Source organism: Aethalodelphis obliquidens, unplaced genomic scaffold (assembly GCF_003676395.1).
Source record: "Aethalodelphis obliquidens isolate GAN/ISIS:26980383/991018 unplaced genomic scaffold, ASM367639v1 scaffold5, whole genome shotgun sequence".
In the NCBI taxonomy this organism is placed as follows: Eukaryota; Metazoa; Chordata; class Mammalia; order Artiodactyla; family Delphinidae; genus Aethalodelphis; species Aethalodelphis obliquidens.
This window is the reverse complement of record NW_020837949.1, coordinates 58,269,037-58,292,449: the sequence shown is the minus strand read 5'-3', so window position 1 is coordinate 58,292,449 and position 23,413 is coordinate 58,269,037. Positions and strand designations below refer to the sequence as shown.

Genomic DNA, 23,413 nt, shown 5'->3' with positions numbered 1-23,413 from the left:
ACAGATGGAGGTGAAAGCAGCAGCTACTGTCAGTCAAGGCTGCAGGCAAGACTGTGAAATCAAAGATTTGTTCCCGTTTCCCAGTCCCGGCCCTTTCTAGTGTCTCTTAGGCTGCCCCTTGACAGCGCCAGGGGGTAAAAGAGCTAGGCTTGTCCTCTAGATCTTTATTTCTTGATCCTTCCTAGGTGGATTTTGTATTTGAAACACGGGTTGTGAACTTTCTATAAATCTTACGAGAATGAATGTCAGTTACCTGCAAGGGAATATCTGGAGACAGGCATGCAACGTACACCCAACTCATACAGTGAACAGACTTGGCCGGAAGCTGTCAGAGGACTCTCTGGGCTTGCCTGGCAGTCCTGCCACCGCATACCACAATTCAACAACTATTGACAGAGTTATTATTTATGTGTCTGACAGTGGTAGGAGTGGCAGCAGGATGAGTAGCAGGATGCAGCCCCTGATCTCAAGAACTTACAGTAGAGTCAAAGAAATGAGAAATACAGACTACACAACAGGGCAGAACAGAATATACTGTGAGAGTATTATGGAAGGAAGAGCTCACACCTTCTGATTGAAGGCTCAAGAAAGATTTCATAGAGGAAATGATATTTGACATAGGATTTTGATAGAAACCGAAAAACATTAGGTGTTTGGTTACACTGTGTCACCACCTAGGAATGCGCTCTCCCCTATATCTCCACTCACTGAAGGCCCTTCCCAGTCTTAACCTATGTCAACTATCCCTCATGGCAGGGAGTGAGGGCATAGGGAGAGAATGGTAATCCAATTTTACTAAAATAAAAAGAATCTCGGGGCTTCCCTGGTGGTGCAATGGTTGAGAATCTGCCTGCCAATGCAAGGGACACGGGTTTGAGCCCTGGTCTGGGAAGATCCCACATGCCGCAGAGCAACTAGGCCCGTGAGCCACAACTACTGAGCCTGCGCTCCACAACAAGAGAGACCAAGATGGTGAGAGGCCCGCGCACCACGATGAAGAGTAGCCCCCGCTTGCTGCAACTAGAGAAAGCTCTCACACAGAAACGAAGACCCAACACAGCCAAAAATAAATAAATAAATAGATAAATTTATAAAAAAAGAATCTCAACCGGAGAAATAGAAGATAACACTGGACACCTGATTTGGGTCTATTACTATAGGAGGCCTTGAATGCAAATAGAGCAGTTCATGTTAAACCCCACCAATGATGGGAATCACTGAGGAATGCCAATACTCTGGGCTGTAATTTTATGTCCAAATTCTGTATCCAGCTGGGCATAGGGAGAACTATGTAAGTAAAGATAGTAGTCATTAAATATAACTGATGACTTATTCTATTCTATTGGCAGCCTGAATTATGATAAGGGTTCTCAAACTTTAAGGTACTTCAGAATCATCTGGAAAGCTTGTTACATTGCAGACAGCTGGGCCCCAACTCTCAAAGTTCTGATTAAGTTTGGGTGAGACCTGAGAATTGTCCAGTGCCAATGCTGCTGGTCTGGGGACCACACTTAAAGAACAATTAGTTTATGGGCTCTATAGAATATTTGTCAGGTTAGAGAAAGCTACCTCGTCCTAAGGATCATACCACAAAAATACCTCCTAAGCCCTTCCCTGATTATGGTTTCTATATTTCAATGATTGGGAACATCAGATAATTTTTATCTTAACCACATGCCTGTTCTGAATTAAAAAAAAAAAATTTGCTGTTGAAAACATGATATGCATATAATATAAAAATGAGTTTTTAGAATTTGTTTTATTTCCATCACAGACCTCATTGATTTGAAACTGTATGTTAAGTGATCATAACCAGCTATTGGGGGCTACAGTAACTTAGAATGTTGAAAGAAATATACAAAACCAAAGACCCGAGAAAAGAAATTTAAATGATAATGAGTGAGATGACTGACTATCCCATGTGATAAATTTTATTTCTTTAAAATATCAAAACATATAAGATATTATTAAGTGCTATAGTCTATGTATATCCTATTTTTATATTTTGGCCAAAAAAACAGAGAAAAATACAAATGGCCGTTTATATATATAAACGGCTGGGGTAATCATTCAATTGAATAGCCAAGAAAAGCTAATGGGCTACAGTTCAGGACACGTATGCTCTTGGGAGCTAACGTGAGGTCAGGAAACTGTATCAACCTGATCATGTGATGTACAGTCTGGGCCCTATCTGTTATAGGTGTGCCTCTGCTTTTAGCAAATACCACACATAAAAAGCCAGCTTTACAGAAAAGGTCAGGATTCATTGAAAAATCCTAGAAGAGTCTTTGAGATAATTTACGGCTTTATTTTACAGTTGCTGAAGGTGAAGTATAAAGAGGAAATGTGTCCAAAGCCACCCAGTTTCTTCTTTCCATCCCCCATCCCATCTAACCTGATAGTCAGTGAGTAAACACCTTCTCTTCTCTGATTTCCCACACCCTTCGCTTCCACCAGCCCTTGAGTCTCACTATTGTTCCCCATCTGTTGGCTCTGTCTCTCCAACAATGATTGCAAATGCCTCAAAAACAGGAGCCGCTTCTTCATCCCTCTCCTGAATTCCCTATGGATACATTAAGGCGCTGATTATTCCATTTATTACCAAAAAAAAAAGAAGAAACCTCCAAATTACAAAAGCATTCACAATAGGATCTGTATTCTATAGGCTCTTTCAGGTTGCAAGAGCAATGGAGACCAATCGTGCTTCCCTCATTAATGGGGGTTTATTGTGAGGACAAACAGGACGCAGACTCAGCAGCTGCACACACAGCCGGCCCCACCAGGAACTCCTCACTGCCTGTTATTGTCCTGGATGAACCTGTAGCTCCTATGGCCGAGGCCGCGCAGCTGCTCTCCTGACTTAACTGCTTACCCTCTCTGTGCCTCGGGTCCTTCACCTTTAAAATGGACATCATCATAATACCTACCTCGTTGGCTTGTTGGGAGGATTAACTGGGTTGACATATGTAAAGCTCTTACAAGGGTATCTGGGGCATAGTAAATGCTAGAAGATGTTGGCCATCACTATTAATTCAGCCCCTCCCCAATATCTCCTTGAATATGAGGGTTCTGGCTCCTCTGAAAGATACAGGCACAAAATTCCCTTTTTGTCTTCTGTGAGAAGTTGCCTTTCCTGCCCCCCCCCCCCACATAGTTTCTGCTCACTGGTATCATTACTGCCCTGGTACAGAGAATCAGCTCACTGCCCTTCACTTCAGAAAAGGCCTCAGGAGCGACTGATTCCATGGAAACTCGCCACTGGTGAGCCATCATTTATTCTAGTGCCAGACTGCTGGAGGGTTGAGAGAGGAAATGGAGGATTTATCAGATTAGCTTCCTTGTACTGAGGCAGTTTGAATTTTCTCTACAAATTCTGGCAAATCTTGACTTAACTATAGCATGGCTAAATTCTACAAACACTGTGAGGAGGGAAATAGAAATTTCCAGGAGGACGTGAGCTGAAATTGTACAGTTGGACCCGTGTGAGTCTGCAGGAGCACTGCTTGGGGCCGGCTGCAAATCTAGCTGAGGTGTTAATGTTTTATCATTCTGCAAAGAGGCTCTCTTGTAGTTAGCCCCACTGTTGAATCTGGAGTCTGTCCTGAGCCTTTTTGCTCAAGGCTATGCACGTGGACCTAGGCAGAACATCCTTAAAGCCCCTATTAGTGAGAGCTGACTGCTTTCCCCTGTGAAGACAAGCATTACATTGCAGTAAAATGCAAATCCACTAACAGGCAACTGCAGATTTACAGCACTGCAGTTCCAGAGGAATCACAGGAAATAGAACCTTGTCTCTCCTGGTAAATCGGAGGTACAGACTTCTCCAGATTGCTCAGGACTCCATGCAGGAATGGCTACATAATTTGCAAGGCCCAGTGCAAAGTGAAAATATGGGATCTCCTGTTTAGAAATTACTACGACTTTCAAGATGGTGACAACAGAGGATTAACACAAGTGCTGGATCTTTCAGAGCACAGGGCTCTGGGCAACTGCCCAAGTCACACGCCTATGAAACTAGATCTGATGCCAGGTGTCACTGAAAAGTGGCACTTACGGTTTAAACACATCATATGGCCTATAGGGAGAGAATATGAGTACAGGGGTCAACCTTGTTTCCCCACCTCCTGCAGCCCTGGGGACAACCACCCCATCATTTGACTGACGGGGGTAGAATCAAAATGGACCGCATTGCTTAGCCCCGCCTAGTTTTACTAGTGATATTGTGTCATGCTCCTACCACCACACACCACACACCACCCTTTGCTGTGAGTCTGAGGACACTCACACTCCCCCTCTGGTCCTTGTGGTTTCTGCTTTGCATTCAGTAAGAGATCAAGTAGCACAGTGCTTGAAAGTACAGACTCTGTACCATGGCTAGTTGTGCAACCTCGGGCAAGTTATTTAATCTTTCTGTGCCTCAGTTTCTTCATGTATAAAAATGTGGATAACAGTAGTAGCTGTCTAAGAAAGCAAACTATGTTAGCACACATAAAATACTTAGAATTGTCCTGGGTACACAGTAAATGCTCTATGGTATTAGCTGTTATTAACCTGCCACCTTTGTCCCAATTGAAATCTTCTGTTGCTACCATCACTGTCCTCTGGACCCCTGAAGTTCATGTTGGGGGTTGGGGCATTCCTCCACTGAGGCAAGAGGGTACTGGGCCAGGACTTCAAATTCATTACAGGCCAAAAATTCAGACATTTGTTTATATTTCCAAATGAGGTTAGATACATATGTTTACAGAGATACACTAACAGCATTGGAGGGCCTCTGTTCCTCCTACAAAAGTTAATTGCTAAGTGTAAATATTTTAAGTTCAGTACAACCCTACTTTGGCATGTCTTCATTTTTAAGTATACCAGAGGCTGTGGAAATAGAGGGGGCCTCCTCAGCGTGTCAAGGGTCCTTGACACGGCCACTCCTGACCTTCCTCCTCTTTCCAGTAGTTAGAAAAGCAGGAACTGGAATCCACATTGTTCTGCAAAGGAGGAAGCCCACAGGAAAGAGAAGGGAAAATAACATGGGCCCTGAAGCAGGAGCTCTGGGGATCAAAACTGACTCAGACTCCAGCCCCGTTTTCTGTGAGGCCAGCCACGTTCGTTGAAGGGAGCATCTGTTCCTCTGTAGAATGGATTAAATGTACCTTCTTCCCTAAGTCACAGGGCTGCTGGCATTCGGGCAGGATAGATACTTCAGAAAACACAGTAAGAATGGAGCCAAAGGGGAAAGGAAAAAAGGAGACATTTCAAAGAGGCCATCAAGAACCAAGTCACTCTGGTATCAATGATGGCTGAAAATGGAAATATGGCATAAAATAGGAGTTGAATTTAAAGCTCTAGAAGAAAACAAACAAAAGGTTGAGCTTACTTTGTAAACAGGGTCATATACTATGAGTTATGTGTGAATTTCTTTCTCTTGTTTGGTGATAGATTAGAAAGGAATTTTAAATAAAACATAAATATCTTTCCTAATTGGTGGGGGGGGCGGTGGAGAGGGAAGAAAACCCTACCTTTAGTTTCAAATGAATTAATGGATGGGGAAGTGCGAAAATTATCATCAGCCTTTCTTCTTACCGTCAGTCACCACAGCTGCAATGCCTGTCCACACAGCAAACAAGAAATGAGAAAGTAGCAGCTGATGCAGCCTCTGCAAGGCTTTACTGTCCTCCTGGCGGTGCAGGGGTAGACAGGGAATCTTGAGCAAATCTGTGTACTCTCTGCTTGATAGATAAAAAGAGAATTTTATTGCACAAGGTTTATAAATGTGGCCCTTGCTACATGTGTTTGTTCATTTTTTTAAATTTTAATGGAAAAACAGTATTTTATTTGCTTAGATCTATGCATTTTAAGAGTCTTAAAAATAAGCGTAAAAGAGCTTTTACTGCAACATAAAGATCAAAGAGAGTCAATTTCCTCCCACAACTATTTCTTCAGGTGCTTTTTATTCTGAAATGTTATCTTCTTCTTTTCAAAATGGTGCCCAGAATGAAAAAGTGATCTGTATTTAAATATCTGCATTATATTTTCTTCGCTTTTCAAGAAACTGTGTGCCCAGACATTTAATGGTCAGATTACACTTATAACGAAACTAGAACAAAAATTCAGAAATTGTATACCTGTAATTTGGGGGAATGTGTTTAAAATTAAAAACAAAAACCAAAAACTTTTTCCGAGAAGAAGCTCTGTGCACTGTATTAGGATGGGCTACTCTGATTCAGAATCTGTTGCCATGGTGACCAATCTGGGTGCCTTGTGGGCTCTGTAAGACAGGCTAGTGTGGTAATTATATAAGCTGAAGTGCTGCTGAATAACCCCAGGAAGGCAGGACTGCCTCAGTGCAATTTCTAGGAAACCACTATTTTAAAATTCATACATCATAATGCCTTCTTCTTTTATATGGAAATCTACCATTTTGTATTTTTTGTATATAAATCTGATAAGACTGATAGAGTAGAAAATAAAATTTACTAACTTCTGAACATCAGAAATATGCCAAATTAACTGTATTTTATACTAATGAATTTATTTCCAACAATTCTATTTTTTTGTGACTGGACAATGAACCAGCAATTAAATGGCCTACTGTTTGTCATAATATGCCACGTGTGACTTAGTTTTTTTTTAAATATGTAATATATAATAATTATAAAAGTAGGTAATTGATTAGAACAATAAATCAATGCCATTTTTAACCTAAATAGACAAGTTAAATTAGTTAAGTGTGAAGTGCAATTAATACATAGATTTCAATAATTTCAATGAAAAATATATTTAAGAAGAAGATACATACAAATCTTATCAATCTTTTTCATATTTTACATTCCACATTGTCACACGTGGTCATAGGCCATGATTGTAAGAGATAGATCATTACTTGGCACACAGGAAATTGGTTTCTGATGATGATGTAATGTTATTCCTTCATTCAGCAAACAGTTACTTAATGAGAAAGCTAGATATTTCACCTTAAACAAGTCTTTTCACCTCCTCGGGTCTTCAGTTTCCTCATCTGTAAAATAAAATTTCGTATTCAGGGCCTTTCCAGATCAAAAATTCCACAGTTCTAGAACTCACAAGATAAAATAGTCTTCATTATCAGTTGTCTAGTACTTTTACTTTGAAGAAAACTACTATTTATTCAATACTGACCGTATCTTGACACCGTGTTTGACATTTTACTTATATTACCTGTGATACTACAAGGTAGGTACTGTAATCCCACTTAACAAATGAAGAAACAGGGTATATAATTTGAATCTAACTCAAATTTCATGTACTTTGTATTACACCATGCACATTAGTGAAGGATCTTCAGCTATCTCTATGGATGGATGATATTTTTGTGATGATAAAAAAATGTAAAGTACGATTGTATAACATGTCAGAACTCTGAAAGCATTGATTTTTTTTAATTATTAAAGAACTCTGAAATCAATGTGACAAAAGACTAAACTGAACTATCATGAAATAGGGACTTGCAGATTCTTCCAAAGGCAATGGGATGTAAGAAGTGGAAACTACTTAGTGCAAGAACAATGCTAAAAATGGGACTTAGACATTCTCTTACTGTTTATTAGTACCCCTTTTTGTCTAGTCATACTTAGGTGATTAATCATGGATCTAGGTCTGATGAATTGAATTTTATAAAAATTAAATGCTGGTAAAAATAACCATTGTAATGAGCACTTAAAATGACAGATATGACTTTCATTAACCTGAGTGTTTTTTCTACTACTTCTCAGAAAGCACTTTCTCTCCCCCTGTATTTGAAGATGAGGCTGATAATGAAGTGGCTATTCAGGTGTCCACATTTATTTGCAAAATCATCGTGTATTTCACAAACTCCCTCCATTACGTACATGGTCTTCTGTTCAGTAGTTTTACATACTTTTTACTGAATCAATACTGGCCCTTTCCTGTTCTGTCCAAAGAAGAGCCCCCTCCCACCCCCGCCCAAATGCTTTATAACTCAATGAATGCAGTTCTGGCTCTTTATCTTGGAGACTTTTTTGCCTCAAGTCCCAATGTTATACCCCATCTTGTTTTCTGTTGTGTGAAAGAGGGGTCTGATGACAGATTTCATTTCCCAGAATTTATTACCTATTGTGTATATTGCGGTTCAGTCACAATGACCCCATCTGCATTTAGGTTGAATGGGGGGCCCCCACCCTGACCCAATTTAATAAAAAAATAATGAGGCCACTCAAAGCTCATAGATGTGTCAGCACTATGAAAAGGGTCTATAATCAATGCAAATGTGATGTTTTCCTGCTTTGTGGAGCACAGAGGTTTGACACCCATCTCTTTTACTGGATCAAATCAGACTCCCTCTTTGCTTTGAGAATCTAATGAAAGGTATGGACTTTCTTCTTCCCTCAAAAAAAAAAATGCATGTGGCTGGATAATTTATTGAAATGTTAATTGGTGGGTTGTTTCATGCTCTATTTTTTCCTCCCTCCTGTTTCAGGAATGTGGTCAAGCCTCTTGAGATGCGAATTGTCCCCCTGAGGTTGTACAGAGCACAACCTGCCAATCCATTCATGGGAGGCCTCCCGGAAAGTTCAGGAAGCTTTGTATTGTCCAAGGATGGGGCTGGGAGAGTATCAGTAATGACTGAGCTCGGATTTCCTGCCCTCCAAGGCAGAATGGGGGCTTGGGGTCAAGTTTAACTTGATTTAAAGTTTATTGCATAATATGATGTTTTTGCACACTTGTGTGTAGATATAGGTTCCCATCCTCTCTATAATTCTATGTACCCACACATAATTTTACACAATATTTCTGAGGGTTTGTGACCTCCATCCCCCAATTCATCCTACCCCACTCTCTGAGGTCAATAATAAGAATTTTAACGTTTATTAAGCGGTTACTATTGAGTTTTAACACAGAATAATTCATGTATTTTTAATGAAGAGGAGTAAGGGTTAAGAGGTTAAATAACTTTCTTAAGGTCACACAAGCCGTACTGATGGAGGCAGGATTTGAATCCAGACACACATGGGGTAGTAGTAAGCTATACTGTTGCACAAAAGCCATTGCTCTAGGATGCTATCCTCAGGACTGACTTTTATTTCTTTTATCTTCCTTAGTTTCCTAAAGACACCCTTTAGTAATCCACGCCCCTGAACCTGGTCATAATGTAACAAATCCCCATACAGAGATCAGTCACCATTCACACTCTGACATATTAAATGAGGCCCCTGCTATATGCCATTACCTGTTGGACCCAGGTCCCCACTATGCCATCCCCACATCTTAGAAGAACTCTGTGGCTTTGACTGGCTATTTCACCTCTCCAAACTTCAGATTCCTTATCAACGAAATGGGGATGATAAAAATACCTATGACATGAGATTCTTGTGTGAATTATATCAAAAGCAGGGCACATTAATTACTTGGCATAGGATAGGGCCTAGTACATAAGAGTTCAATAAACGGCAGCTCATTGTTATAATTAAACTGCATTATTCTAATCATTTAGAATTGCCCTCAGTTGATACTTCTTTGAAAGCAGACAAGGCCTGGGATCTGGAAGGTCTTCTGTGACTCCTTCAGGCTTATAAATTCTTCCTTTGCACTACCATAGTATTTTTTTTTTTTTTTTTTGCAGTACGCGGGCCTCTCACCATTGTGGCCTCTCCCATTGCAGAGCACAGGCTCCGGACGCGCAGGCTCAGCGGCCATGGCTCATGGGCCCAGCCGCTCCGCGGCATGTGGGATCTTCCCGGACCGGGGCACGAACCCGCGTCCCCTGCATCGGCAGGCGGACTCTCAACCACTGTGCCACCAGGGAAGCCCTACCATAGTATTTTGAACATACTTCATTGTTGCTTTTTGGATTCCATAAAAATTATGTTTTCACATATCTGTTTTCCATCACTGGACTGATAGCATCATATTGATTGTTGACATCTCAGTATCTAGCACAGGATCAAGCACTTAGGCTAGGAACTCCAGGAGTCCACCCCAGTTGTGCCTGGCTGTGACCTGGGTATGGCCAGAATAAAATATATCTATAATAATAATGATTTTGTATGTAGGAATACTAGGTATGAAATAATATTTGAAATGGAACAGAAAAGAATGAAGTACTATAGTTTCACATATTTTACCATTAGCATTTTCCCCCAGCTTTATTAGATATATAATTGACACATACATATTACTATTTTTCTTATTCTTCTCAGGGACTGTTTAATTTTTTTACTATAACAGAAAACATAGAATATAGCAATATTTTAAAGGTAACACACATCCAGGCTTCAAGTGAACTAAAGATTTTGTTAGATGTTCTTTATAGAATTTAAGTTAGAATTTAATACTGGAAAAAATAACTTATCATTGACAATAAATATACGACTTCTTACCTTTCCCTAGTTTGTGTAAATTGAGATCATTTTAAGTCAAGATTGGTAGCATAAAATATCTTTAAAGCTGGTGCACAGAACTCCTGTACCAGTCATTTAAATGAGTTCTCAAAGAGTTGAAAAGAATCCTGATTTCATTCGATTTACTACTGATGTGTCTCATGGAGGGAAAGGTTGACTATTAACAAAACAGTTAGACTTGAGGAAAGGTTTTGAAGAAAGAAAAGGAAAAGCATTTAAAATTTAAAATGTAAATCAAGTTTCTAGCTTTAGAATAGAGTATTAATTCAGGCCAGACTAATTTCAAATTTATGATAATTTCATTAGCTGCATTGAAGCTTTCCTTGATCCAATCTGTAAAAGAGTAGTTTGCTAATTAATAATTACAAAATATGGGAGATATTTAAGGCATTGTTTTCAAGCACTATTTGCATTTGTTGTTTTCAAGCACCATTTGCTCACAAGCTACTAATTATAATTTTAATTCATCTATTAACTTAGATCCAACAGAATCTTTGGTAATGTTTTACTATTCATTACTAATATTATTGTAATTACTTAAAAGTTATATAAATGCATTTATGTTCCAATAATATAATTCAGAATTTTTAAAGTAATTAAACTTCATTTTCTGGTATAGGTTACGTGTTAGCTTTTAATTTACTAAAAAAGACTTAATAGACAACCTCTAAATTAATACTTGCAACTATATAGTGAAGGACTGAACTGCTATGGAGACGTAAATAAATAAAACATTCTTACAAGTATGGTGAAACCTGTCAATGTTTTTTTTTTTAAACTAAGCTACAAACTTTTTATCAATCTGTCTTAAACTCACACTAATCAGATAAAATAATTTGTATAAACTCTTTAATGCAATAGGGCATCTTTCCACTTTAATTAATATCCTTACATGCCCACAACGGTCATAGTTTACCTTTGTTTCTCAAATAGTCCATGTTAATTTCTGTGGTAAAATTGTAAGTAATAGTAATTATTATAATGGATGATTAAGTTGAAGACAAATATCAATCCATGGTTCTTTTCAAAATGGTACTATTTTTTTTTTCCATCTCAGTAGTTATATAGAGCTCCCTGATCCTCCAGTCTTCCTCTTAAACCTCTGACAAATCTTTTTAGAAGTCCCCCTGAGACCCTTCTTCTTTCTCTTTTCTCTGGGTTTTACTTGGGATTCTCACCTAAGTTCTTTCTCTTCCCCCTTTGTATTCACCTTTCATCTCAACTGTTGCCACGGAGTCAACCATAGCAACGATTGACCAATCAATAGCTGTCTGATTTCTCAAAAGCAGCTCAATCCAATAGCTCACTTTGTCTCTGTGGTATTTCTTTATATATATAAAGCTAGAAAAAAAATCCCAGTTTTAATCATTTAAATGCTTTATTAATTGATGCATATATTTTTGCTGAAATTAGTATTTCTTTGCATGTAATTCTGTTATTCTCAATAAGCAGGATTTATTAAGAGAGTTTTAAATAATTTAAATTTTATATTTTATAAGCCCTTTACATAAAATAAATTCACAGAAACAAATGTTCTTTATACTCTTGTTCTAGAGGACAACCTGATCCCATGTGCAAGCTCTCCCTTCCATAGTGATTAACTAGAAATAACAGAAAAGATGTGTGATTTTAAAATCCATTACCACAGAGGGAAACCTAAATGGGTAACTTCAGGGGAATCCTAGAAAAATTTTAAAAATGGAATTAAATATGAGGAAAAAAACCAAAGGGTGCTGCTCTGGAGACTGCTGGTTCCAGACAAAATGGTGTAAACACATTCCATTTTATTTCTCCCACTAATCACAGCAACAACAACCACAAAAATCTTGGGAAAAAAATGTAAGACACTTATAGAAGACTCTAAAGGGAGGAGAAAATAAAGTGGAGTGGCTAGGGACCTTGGAACTTGAGGAACAACCTGGCAGTAAATTCTCTGAGTTTTTTCTTGCCTCATAAATACCTCAGCCTGAATGCTAGAGAACCTAGAAACATCAACAGTCACAGACAGAAAACAGCCCCAAGAAAAGTCTGCTGTCTCTAGCCAGAGGACCAGGAAAAGGTGATCCAACAAGACACAAACTCCTTAACCATACCTGCCTGTTCTGGGTGGGGGTGAACATTAGGAAAAGCACCACTCCTCTCCCCTACCACACTGGGCACTGCAGTGGCAGACCAAGGGGGCAGAGCTCTGTTTTCTACTCTGCCCACTGTAGTAACAAGGAGATGACCCTCACCACATGAGTCAGAGGGTGAAACCCTGTCTTCCAAACTTGCCATGAAACAAAGAGGTGGTACCCTTCCATAAACCCAAACAGTGCTGAGAGATTGTGGGATGCAGTACAGTCATCTGGGTAACCGAAGCAGAGCAGATCAGAATAGCATGGCAGAGTCTTGATAAACTAAACTGATATTTGAACTATAGCACACCAAAAGAGTAACAGGATACGCATTCTGAACCTAAATAGTTTGCTAAAGAAGATGACTTAATAGGAACCAAAGTCTCATAACACAATACTCAAAATGTCCAGGGTACAGTACACAATTGTCATACCAAGAACCAGGAAAGTCTAAACCAAATGAGAAAAGACAATCAATAGATGACAACATCTACATAACACAGATGTTGGAATTGTCTGAGCAGGATTTGCAAAAAGCTGTCTAAAATGCTTTAACAAGCAATTGTGAACAATTTTGAAACAAATTTTAAAAAACAGAAAATATTGCAAAGAAATAGAAGATGTAAAGAAAAATTAAATGGAAATTCTAGAACTGAAAAATACAATAATCTAAATAAAAACCTCACTGGACAGTCTCAATAACAGAATGGAGATACAAGGTAAGAATCAGTGAACTTTAAGGTAGTTTAATAGAAATTATTTAATCAAAAATACATAGGGAAAATTTTTTTGAATAAACTGAGCCCTAGGGACCTATAGGATAATAACAAGAGATCTTAGATTCATGTTATCAAAGTCCCAGAAAGAAAGAAAAAAAAAAAGGCAGTATTGAAAACAATTCAAAGAAACAATGGCTAAAAACTTCACAACTTTGATGAAAGATATAAACCTGCAGATTCAGGAAGCTGAGCAAACCACAAACAGAATAAACTCTCCAAAATCTATACCTAAATACATCACAGTCACAGACAAGAGAAAAACTTTTGAAAGCAGTTAGGTAAAAATCAACACATTACCTACAGAGGAACAATGATTCAAATAACAGCTGGTTACTCATTAAAAATCATGAAGGTCAGAAGAAGTGATACAAAATTTTTCAAGTGCTGAAAGAAAAGAACTGTCAACCCAGAATTATATATCCAGTAAAAATATGCTTCAGGAATAAGAAGAATTAGAGGATAAAGAAAAAATTAAGAGAAATTATCCCCAGCAGAATGACAGAATAGCTAAAGCAAATTCTTCATACTGAAAGAAAATGATAACAGAAGGAAACAAAGAACATCAAAAATGAAGAAAGAACAACTTAAAGGATAAAATATATGGGCAAGTCCAATAGATTATTTTTCCTTGCAATTAAAAAAAATCATGTTTAACAGTTATAACAGTGTCTGATATGGTTCTCAGTGTATGTAGAAGTAATATTTTAAGGCAACTATATTATAAAGAGGGAGAATAGAGTGACCTAAATAATGGTGATGCATCCACATTACACTTGAAGTGGTAAAATGCTGATGATAATAGACTACAATAAGCTGCATATACTTATTGCAACACCTAGAACAACCACTTAAAAAAACTGAATGAAGAGACAGACTCAAGAGATAATACTGTAGATAAATCAAAATGGAATACAAAAAAAAAAAAAGAAAAAGCTCAAGCAACACCGAGAAAGACAAGAAAGGAAAAATCAGAAGAATGAAAAATAAAGAGAATAAACAAAGCACATAATAAATGGCAGACATGAATTCTAAAATATCAATAATTACCTTAAGTATAAATAGCCTAAAACACATGAAAAAGGGGGCTGCAAAGTACATGAAGCAAAAACTTACAGAAATGAAAGAAGAAATAGAGAAATCCATAATCACAGTTGGGGACTTCAATATCCCTTTGTTAAAAGTTAGTAGAAACAGTAGAAAAAAATGTTAGGAAGGATTTAAGAGAATTAAACAATACCCAGCCAAAGAAATCTAATTGATATTTATAAGAACATTCTACCCAACAGCAGCAGAACACACATTCTTTTTAAGTGTGCTTGGGACATCCACAAAAGACTATTTCTTAGATCATAAAATGAACCTTAAGAAATTAAAAGAATTAAGATCACATAAAGTATGTTCTCTGATCATAATGGAGTCAAACTAGAATTCAATAACAGAAAGAAAGGAAAAAAATCACTAAACACTTAGAAATCAAACAATCTACTTCTAAATAATCCATGTGTCAAATAAGTAGTCCCAGGGAAAAACTTTTTATATCAACTGAATTAAAATGAAAATACAGCACATCAGAACTGTAGAAAACCACAATGAGATATCTATCACTACATATTTACCAGAATGGCTAAAATAAAAAAAATAATAATAATGACAACACCATATCCTGGCGAGGATGTGAAGAAACTGGATTTTTTCATACATTTCTGGTAGGGATGTAAAATTGTACAGCTACTTCAAGAAGCAGTTTGGCAGTTTTTCAAAAAACTAAACATGCAACTGTCACGTGACCCAGCAATTGCATTCCTGGGCATTTATCTTAGAGAAATGAAAACTTATGCTCACACAAAGACCTATAGATGAATGTTCATGGAAGCTTTTTTGTTATAATCAGAAACTGTAATCAGTCCAGATGTTCTTCAACAGGTGAATGGTTTAACAAACTTTTACACTGTTACAGTTACACTGACCATGGAAAACTACTCAGCAATTAATTTAAAATGAACTATTGATATATACAACAATTTGGATGAATCTCCAGGGAATTATGCTAAAAAGCCAATCCCCCAAAAAGGCATACTGTATGATTCCACTTATGTGACATTTTTGAAATTGCAAAATTTTAGAAAATGAAGACAGAATAGTGGTTGTGAGGAGGTGGGGAAAGGAAGGATGAGAAGGAGAGAGGTATGGCTGTAAAAGGGCAACATAAGGGACCCTTGTGGTGGTGGTAATGGGACTGCTCAGTGGTGGAGGATACATGAACCTACAAAGGTGATAAAATTATATAGTACTTAATACACACACACATACAAATGAGTACAAGTAAAACTGGGGAAACCTGAATAAAATCAATGGGTTTCATCAATGTCAATAACCTAGTTGTGATATTATACTATAATTTTTCAAAATATTACCATTGAGGGAAACTGGGCAAGGTGTATGAGGGATCTCTCTGTATTATCTCTTACCACTGCATGTGAGTCTATAACTATCTCAATAAAAATTTCAATTAAAAAATCTGTGGTATGTAGCTCAAGCAGTGATACAGGGAAATTTATGGGAATAAAATGCTTAAACTTTAGCCTATGTTGCTAGTAATTTTTGCTCAGAAAGTCCTGATTATGCAGAAAGATGAAAATATTAGTTGCTTCTGGACAAATATATCACATATTTAAATGTAAAATGTAATACTATAAAACTTTTAGAAGAAAACATGAAGAAAATCTTTGTGACCTAGAGTTGGGTAAAGAGTTCTTAGATATGACTCCAAAGGCATGATTCATAAAAGAAATAATCACTGAATTGGAGCTCATCAAAATTTGAAATGCTTGCTCTGCAAAATACCCTATTAAGAATATAAAAACACAAAACAAAAACTGGGAGAAAATATTTGCAAATCATGTATTCAATGAAACATTCATATCCAGAACATGTAAAGAGTATTTTACCTCAACAGTAAAGCAAACAATCCAATTAGAAATGGGTAAAAGATTTGAACATACACTTTACCAAAGGGAATAGAAAATATGTACACTCAAAAATTTTCAATACCATTAATGTGGTAGGCAGAATAATGGCCTCCAAATGGTGTCCACCTTCTAATTTCTGGAACCTGTGAATATATGATCTTACTTGGTGGAAGGGACTTTGCAGATGTGATTAAAGTTAAGGGCCTTGGGACTGCCCTGGCAGTCCAGTGGTTAAGACTTTGCCTTCCAGTGAACCGGGTTCAGGTGCAATCCCTGGTAGGGGAGGTAAGATCCCACATGCCTCGGGGCCAAAAAAACTAAAGCATAAAACAGAAGCAACATTGTAACAAACTCAATAAAGACTTTAAAAATGGTCCATGTCAAAAAAAATAATCTAAAAAAAAAAAAAGTTAAGGACCTTGAGATAGGGAGATTATCCTGGGTTATCCAGGTAGGCCCAGTTTTATCATATGAGTCCTTAAAAGGTAAAAATCTTTTCTGGCTATGGTCAGAGATACACAACAACAGAAGGGTCAAAGATATGTGATATTGCTGGCTTTGAAGATGCAAGGAGGGCCAGGAGCCTCTAGAAGCCAGAAAAGTCAAGGAAATAAATCTTCCAAAAAGGAATGAAGCCCTGCCTACACCACAATTTTAGCCTCATGGGACCTGTATCAGGCTTCTGAACTACAGAACTATAAAACAATAAACTTGTGCTGTTTTAAACTGCTAAAGTGGTGGTAAGTTGTTAGGGCAGCAATAGAAAACTAATACAATCAGTCATTACAGAAACGCAAATTAAAACCATGATAAGATACCAATACATGCCCATTAAAACAGCTAAAATAAAAATTACTGACAGTAGCAAACACTGGAGAGGATGTGGAGAAACTGAATCCTCATAAATTGCTAGTGGGAATGTAAAATGATACAGCTACTCTGGGAAGCAGTTTGGAATTTTCCTTAAAACCTAAACATGCAACTATCACATGAGCCAGAAATTGCACTTCTGGACATTATCTTAGATAAATGAAAACTAATGTTTACACAAAAACCTATAAAGTAATGTTCACAGAAGCTTTATTTGTAATAGCCCAAAACAGGAAACAATCCAAACGTCCTGCAATGGATGAATCAATAAACAAACAGTGATATACCCATACTATGAAATAATTCTCAGCGATAAATAGAAACAAAGTACAGACACATGCAACAACTTGGATGGATCTCAAGAGCATTATCTGAGTGAAAAAAAAAAGTCAGTCTCAAGGAGTTGAATACTGTATGATTCCATCTGCATAACATTCTCAAAGTGACAAACTACAGTGATGGAGAACAGGTCAGTGGTAGCCAGGGGTTAGGGTTGGGGAAAGTGTGTGACTATTAAGAGATAAAATGAAGGACTTTATCTGCAATGATGGAACATTGCTGTATCCTGGTTGTGAAGATAGTTATCTGAATCTATGTCATAAAATTTTATAGAACTACCCCCCCCCCAAAAATAAACACAGTATACAACAGCATCATTCATAAAAGCCAAAAAGTGGAAACAACCCAAATTTCCAACAACTGATGAATGGATACACAAAATGTGGTACAGCAATATAATGAAATGGTTTTTGGCAATAAAAAAGAATAAAGTACTGATACATGCTACAAAATGGATGAAAACATTAGGCAAATACACAGAGACAGAAGGTAAATTAGTGATTGCCTAGGACTGGAGGATAGAGAACCAAGAGTGACTGCTAATGGGTATGGGTTTTCCTTTTGGATGTAATGAAAATGGTCTAAAATTAGATTATGTTGATGGTTTTACAACTCTGAATTTACGACAAATCAGTGAATTGTACACTTTAAATGGGTGAATTTGTGGGATATGAATTGTATGGCATATGGTATATGAATCATAATTTCAGTAAAGCTGTTTTTTAAAAAAAAGGAGTGCATGTCAAAACTGATGAAATCTGAATGAGGCCTGCACCTGAGCTAATGGTATTGTGCCAGAATGAGTTTCTTGGCTTTGACAACGTATAACATACATTGTACTGAGTGAAGGGTACATGGGAATCCTCCGTACTATTTGGCAACTTCTTGTGAGTCATAAATTATTTCAAAATTAAAAAATTATTTTTAAGGAAAGTGTGCTGCTTCGTGCACTTGGTTGAAAGACCTTTGAAGTAGGAGGGAGCCCTGGGACAATGGACAGAAAGATGACAGGGTTACTACAGCGGGAGAAGTCAAGTACGTCAACCACTCCATGGTTCTCCCTGTGTAAAGAAACAAGCAAGAGTGGTGCCCACCTTCAGACAGCAACAATACATGTAGAGGCCTCCATTGGAAAGGAAGGACTAGGATCTTGGAATAATGGTCACAAACAAGAGGAATGAAGAGTGTCCATCTCTCCTGTAGCTATAGGTACACCCCAATCAATATTCTGCCTCTCCCACAAGTGACTGCAAGCAGTCTGCCAGTCCACTCCCAGCATCATTTCATGAACCTCCCCCATATGTTGGCTGGAGTAAATTGATGGAGCTTTCCCAGGATGGCCAAACAGGGCAACACAAATACAAAGATACACACATGACCACTTAACAGTTGAGATTAGCCAGCATCATGAGAAAGAGGTACCATGCATGAAAGAATGCACCCGTGAAGAAATAGTTACTAGAGCTGGCAGCACTGGACTTTAGACACCATCACTACTTTATTTAACACATATTTCCTGAGCTTCCCTGTTATGTACCAGGTACTTTAACTTCTGGAGATACCACAGTAAACACAACAGGCAAAGTTGCTACCATCATGGACATTTCAATTTTTACTGGTCGAGACAGACAACAAAAAATATAAACAAAAGAAAATATCAGAGCACAAAACGTGTTTCAGACAAAAATAAAGCAGGGGGTGGGCTCTCCTGGTGGCGCAGTGGTTGAGAGTCCGCCTGCCGATGCAGGGGACACGGGTTCGTGCCCCGGTCCGGGAAGATCCCACATGCCGCGGAGCGGCTGGGCCCGTGAGCCATGGCCGCTGAGCCTGCGCGTCCGGAGCCTGTGCTCCGCAACGGGAAAGGCCACAGCAGTGAGAGGCCCGCGTACCGCAAAAAAATAAAAAAATAAAAAAATAAAGCAGGGTGGATCTTCCCTGGTGGTGCAGTTGTTAAGAATCCGCCTGCCAATGCAGGGGACACGGATTCAAGCCCTGGTCCGGGAAGATCCCGCATGCCACAGAGCAACTAAGCCTGTGCACCACAACTACTGAGCCTGTGCTCTAGAGCCTGCGTACCACAACTACTGAGCCCGCGCGCCACAACTACTGAAGCCCGTGCACCTAGAGCCCGTGCTCTGCAACAAGAGAAGCCACCGCAATGAGAAGCCTGTGTGCACTGCACGAAGAGTAGCCCCACTCACTGCAAATACAGAAAGGCTGCACACATCAACGAAGACCCAACGCAGCCAAAAATAAATAAATTAATAAATTAATTTAAAAAAATAAAGCAGAGTAAGAAAGGAGTAGGGGGGAGAGAGAATATGTCTTTGAAGGTATTAGGTGCTGCTTTGGATAAGGTAGTCAGGGATTATCTCTCTGATGGGGAGGTAACCTTTGAGTGGAGATCTGAATAGTGGTGGGAGCAAGTCTTATAACGCCCGGCGGGGTGGAAATAGGGCAAGCAGGGGAGGGGAACAGGTATGTGTGTGTGGAGGGTTTGAAATTTTGACAATAGCAGGGAAACCAAAGTGTTTGGAGCAGAATGGGCAAGGGGGGGAGAGTTCAGAGAATCCACAGGAGTCTGATCATCTAGAACAATCTAGGCCATTTTAAGGACTTGTAATTTTATTCTAAGCTTAATTGATACAGTATATTCCAAGAGTATTTTAACCAGCAATTCTTTAAAAAGAATCAGCCAGCAATCGTGTAAATTAAAGGCTTCATCTTTGAAATGAATCATTCAATAGATGAGTAGAATAGCAGATGGGACACACAAAAAGAGCAAATTAGTGAGCTGGAGGAAAAACCCAAATATTTTTTTTCCAGAATACAGGACACACACACAATAAAAAGATGTAAAGTAAGAAGAGGAAGACAGAATCTCAAACAATCCATCCAGAAGATCCAAATTTTATCTAATAGAAGTTTTGGAAGATACTATTAGAAAAGTCCTTTTAGGAAAAATGGAGAAGAGACAATGTTCAGAGCAATACAAATATAAATATATGCTTAAATAATACCATTAAGAAGTTTCAATTTATATGAAACAGAGCAAATTCTGCACCTAATAAAGACATAAATATTTATCAAAAATCCATGGATCATTACAAAATACGACCATATACTACACAACAAAAGAAGAAGACAGTTATTTTATAAGACTATTACAATCTCTAAATGTAAACAAGGCAAATCCTGCCCAAGAATAAAATTAAAGGTCAATTTCACTTAAGAACATAGAGGTAGAGTCCTAAATAAATATTAGCAAATCAAATCTGGCAGTGTATTTTTAAAAAATGATGAAGTAGAGTTCACTGTTTTTTAAAAAACTCTATATGTAATTTATTATGTTAACACATTAAAAGTTAAAGCAATATGATTATGTCAAATGACATAAGTAAAACTTTAGGTAGATTTCAACATTCATTTAAACTTTAATTTTTATTTTTTCAGCTACAAGAGATTTATTAAAGAAAGGCTTCCTAGAGACATTAAGCGAATGGGAGAAGGACAGGGAAAGGGAAGAAGCCAAAAAAGGATGTGATTTCATGTGAAGTCCCAGCCTGACTCCAAGGGGAACTCTGGAGCATAAATTACTCCTTAGACCATGTCCTTCCTTGAAGCAGGGGAAGAGGGCTTGGTATTCTCTGCACTTCCTGCAACTGCGGTTTGGTGTCTGACATTAATTTGTGGTAAATCTTCAGTCATTATTACTTCAAATATTGCTTTTGTTCCTTTCTCTCTTTCTTCTCCTTCTGGTATTCCCATTATGCATGTTAGATCTCTTGTAGTTGTCTCACAGTTTCTGGTTATTCTGTTCTGTTTTCTTCAGTCTTTTTTTTTCTTTTTTTTGCTTTGCTTCTCCGTTTTAGAAGTTTCCATTAAGATATCAAGTTCAGAGATTCTTCCCTCAGCTGTGTCTAGTCTACTAATGAGCCCATCAAAGCCATTCTTCATTTCTGTTATGGTGATTTTGATCACTAGCAACTCTTTTTGATTCTTTCTTAGGATTGCCATCCTTCTGCTTACATTATCTGTTGTCTAGTTGTTCCATTAGATTCTTTAATATATTAGTCATAGTTGTTTTAAATTTCTGGTCTGATAATTCCAATACTCCTGCCATATCTGACTCTGGTTCTGATGCTTGTTCAGTCTCTTTAAACTGTGTTTTTGCCTTTTACTATGCCTTCCAGCCTCTCTGGGAACCAGTGCCATGGTAGGAAAATTTGAACTGTAATCATTAAAGACTTGCTAGAGGATTAGTATGGACAAGTACGAAAGTTAAAAACTCCAAGGGGACCCAGTCATGGGGGGCTGTCCCACACTTGTGAATTTTATCACTAGGAGCTCCAATAGGTCCTCACAGTGAATATCAGAGAAAAATCCCTTTGTGCTTCTAGCAGCGAGAGGGGAAAAGCAACCTTTTTGAAATGTGTCATTGCATTCTATTCTTCTTAACAAAGGCTGCCCTTGGAATAAACTATTTTACCAGAGAGAAACCTGGGGAAGGGAAACACTCAACTCCAGACTCCTGTAGCCATCCTCTCCCAGCTAAGAGCGGGGAGTGGCGGGGGGGGGGGGGGACTTAGAAGCACTGGTGAGGTTCACAGTGCAGAGGCAGAGGCTCACCAAAAGACTGAGACCTAATCACAGGACTATAGAACACCTCCTTTCTTCCCACACCTCACCACCACATCACTAAAGGCCTACTTACAACTGTTCCTTTTACTCAGTATACCTAAATTAGTGGATAAATACCAAGTTCACGGAGGGTAAGATTTGCCATTTTAAAGATGTCAATTCTCCAAAAATGAATCTATAAATTCAGTATATCCCACATCTAAGGTCAACAGGATTTTTCATAAACTTTTACATGCTAATTATAAAATTTATATCTTTATTTTTGCTTTAAAAAGGTAACTGGGCTGGGGCAATAGAATTCATTCAATCTAATATGCAATTGTATTATAAATATATAGTGATTTATTAAATTTTTTAAAATTTAATTAATTTATTTTTGGCTGCACTGGGTCTTTGTTGCTGCACGCAGGCTTTCTCTAGTTGTGGCAAGCAGGGGCTACTCTTTGTTGCGGTGTGTGGGCTTCTCATTGCGGTGGCTTCTCCTGTTGCAGAGCACAGGCTCTAGGCGCGCAGGCTTCAGTAGTTGTGGCACACGGGCTCAGTAGTTGTGGCTTGTGGGCTCTAGAGCGCAGGCTCAGTAGTTGTGGTGCACGGGCTTAGTTGCTCCGCAGCACGTGGGATCTTCCTGGACCAGGGCTCAAACCCGTGTCCCCTGCATTGGCAGGCGGATTCTTAACCACTGTGCCACCAGGGAAGCCCCTATAGTGATTTAAATAGCATTATTGGCACAATAAGAAAAAGAGATCAATTTTTTAAAGAATAAAAATTCTAGAAACAGACCCATGAATACATAAGAAAGTCAAATTGCAGAAGAATTACAAAGATAAATGAATATCCAAAAAGATACTTGGTCTCACAAAGATTCAGAAGCACACAAATAAAAAGGAAAATGAAATACTTTTTTTTATGCAACAGTCAGGCAAAAAATAAAATGTCCAATAACATCAATTGATTGGTAAGGATTAGAGGGAAAGGTATTTTCATATTGCTGTTGTGTTAACTTAGTATAGCCACTCTGGAGGACAATTAGGCAGTGTAGTAATGGATTAAAACTGAATAGATGCATACTCTAAGACTCAGCAAATCTATTTCTAGGCATTTACCCTACAGAAACACTTATACTTATGCACAAGAAATCACATGCAAGATTATTTATTGCATAATTATTTGTGATAGCAAAAAATCTGAATATCAATTAGAGTCAGTTAAATAAACTAAAGCACATTCGTGCAGAGGAATATTATGTATCAAAGAATAAAGTACTCCTGTGAGAACTAGTAACATGGAAAATATACGTAGGTGACCTC

The 23,413-nt window shown here is 38.1% G+C and overlaps 1 protein-coding gene across 1 annotated transcript in view; it reads right to left on the bottom strand.

The window, feature by feature from the left end:
* ASB4 (ankyrin repeat and SOCS box containing 4) overlaps positions 1-23,413 on the bottom strand; it is a 107,564-nt gene that overhangs the window by 83,384 nt on the left and 767 nt on the right. The window contains exons 2-3 of the mRNA XM_027102490.1: positions 6,969-7,012; positions 5,578-5,720 (exon numbers count right to left, since the gene is read on the bottom strand). Coding sequence (XP_026958291.1) covers positions 5,578-5,720; positions 6,969-7,012 — 187 coding nt within the window. The remainder of the gene's footprint in view (positions 1-5,577; positions 5,721-6,968; positions 7,013-23,413) is intronic.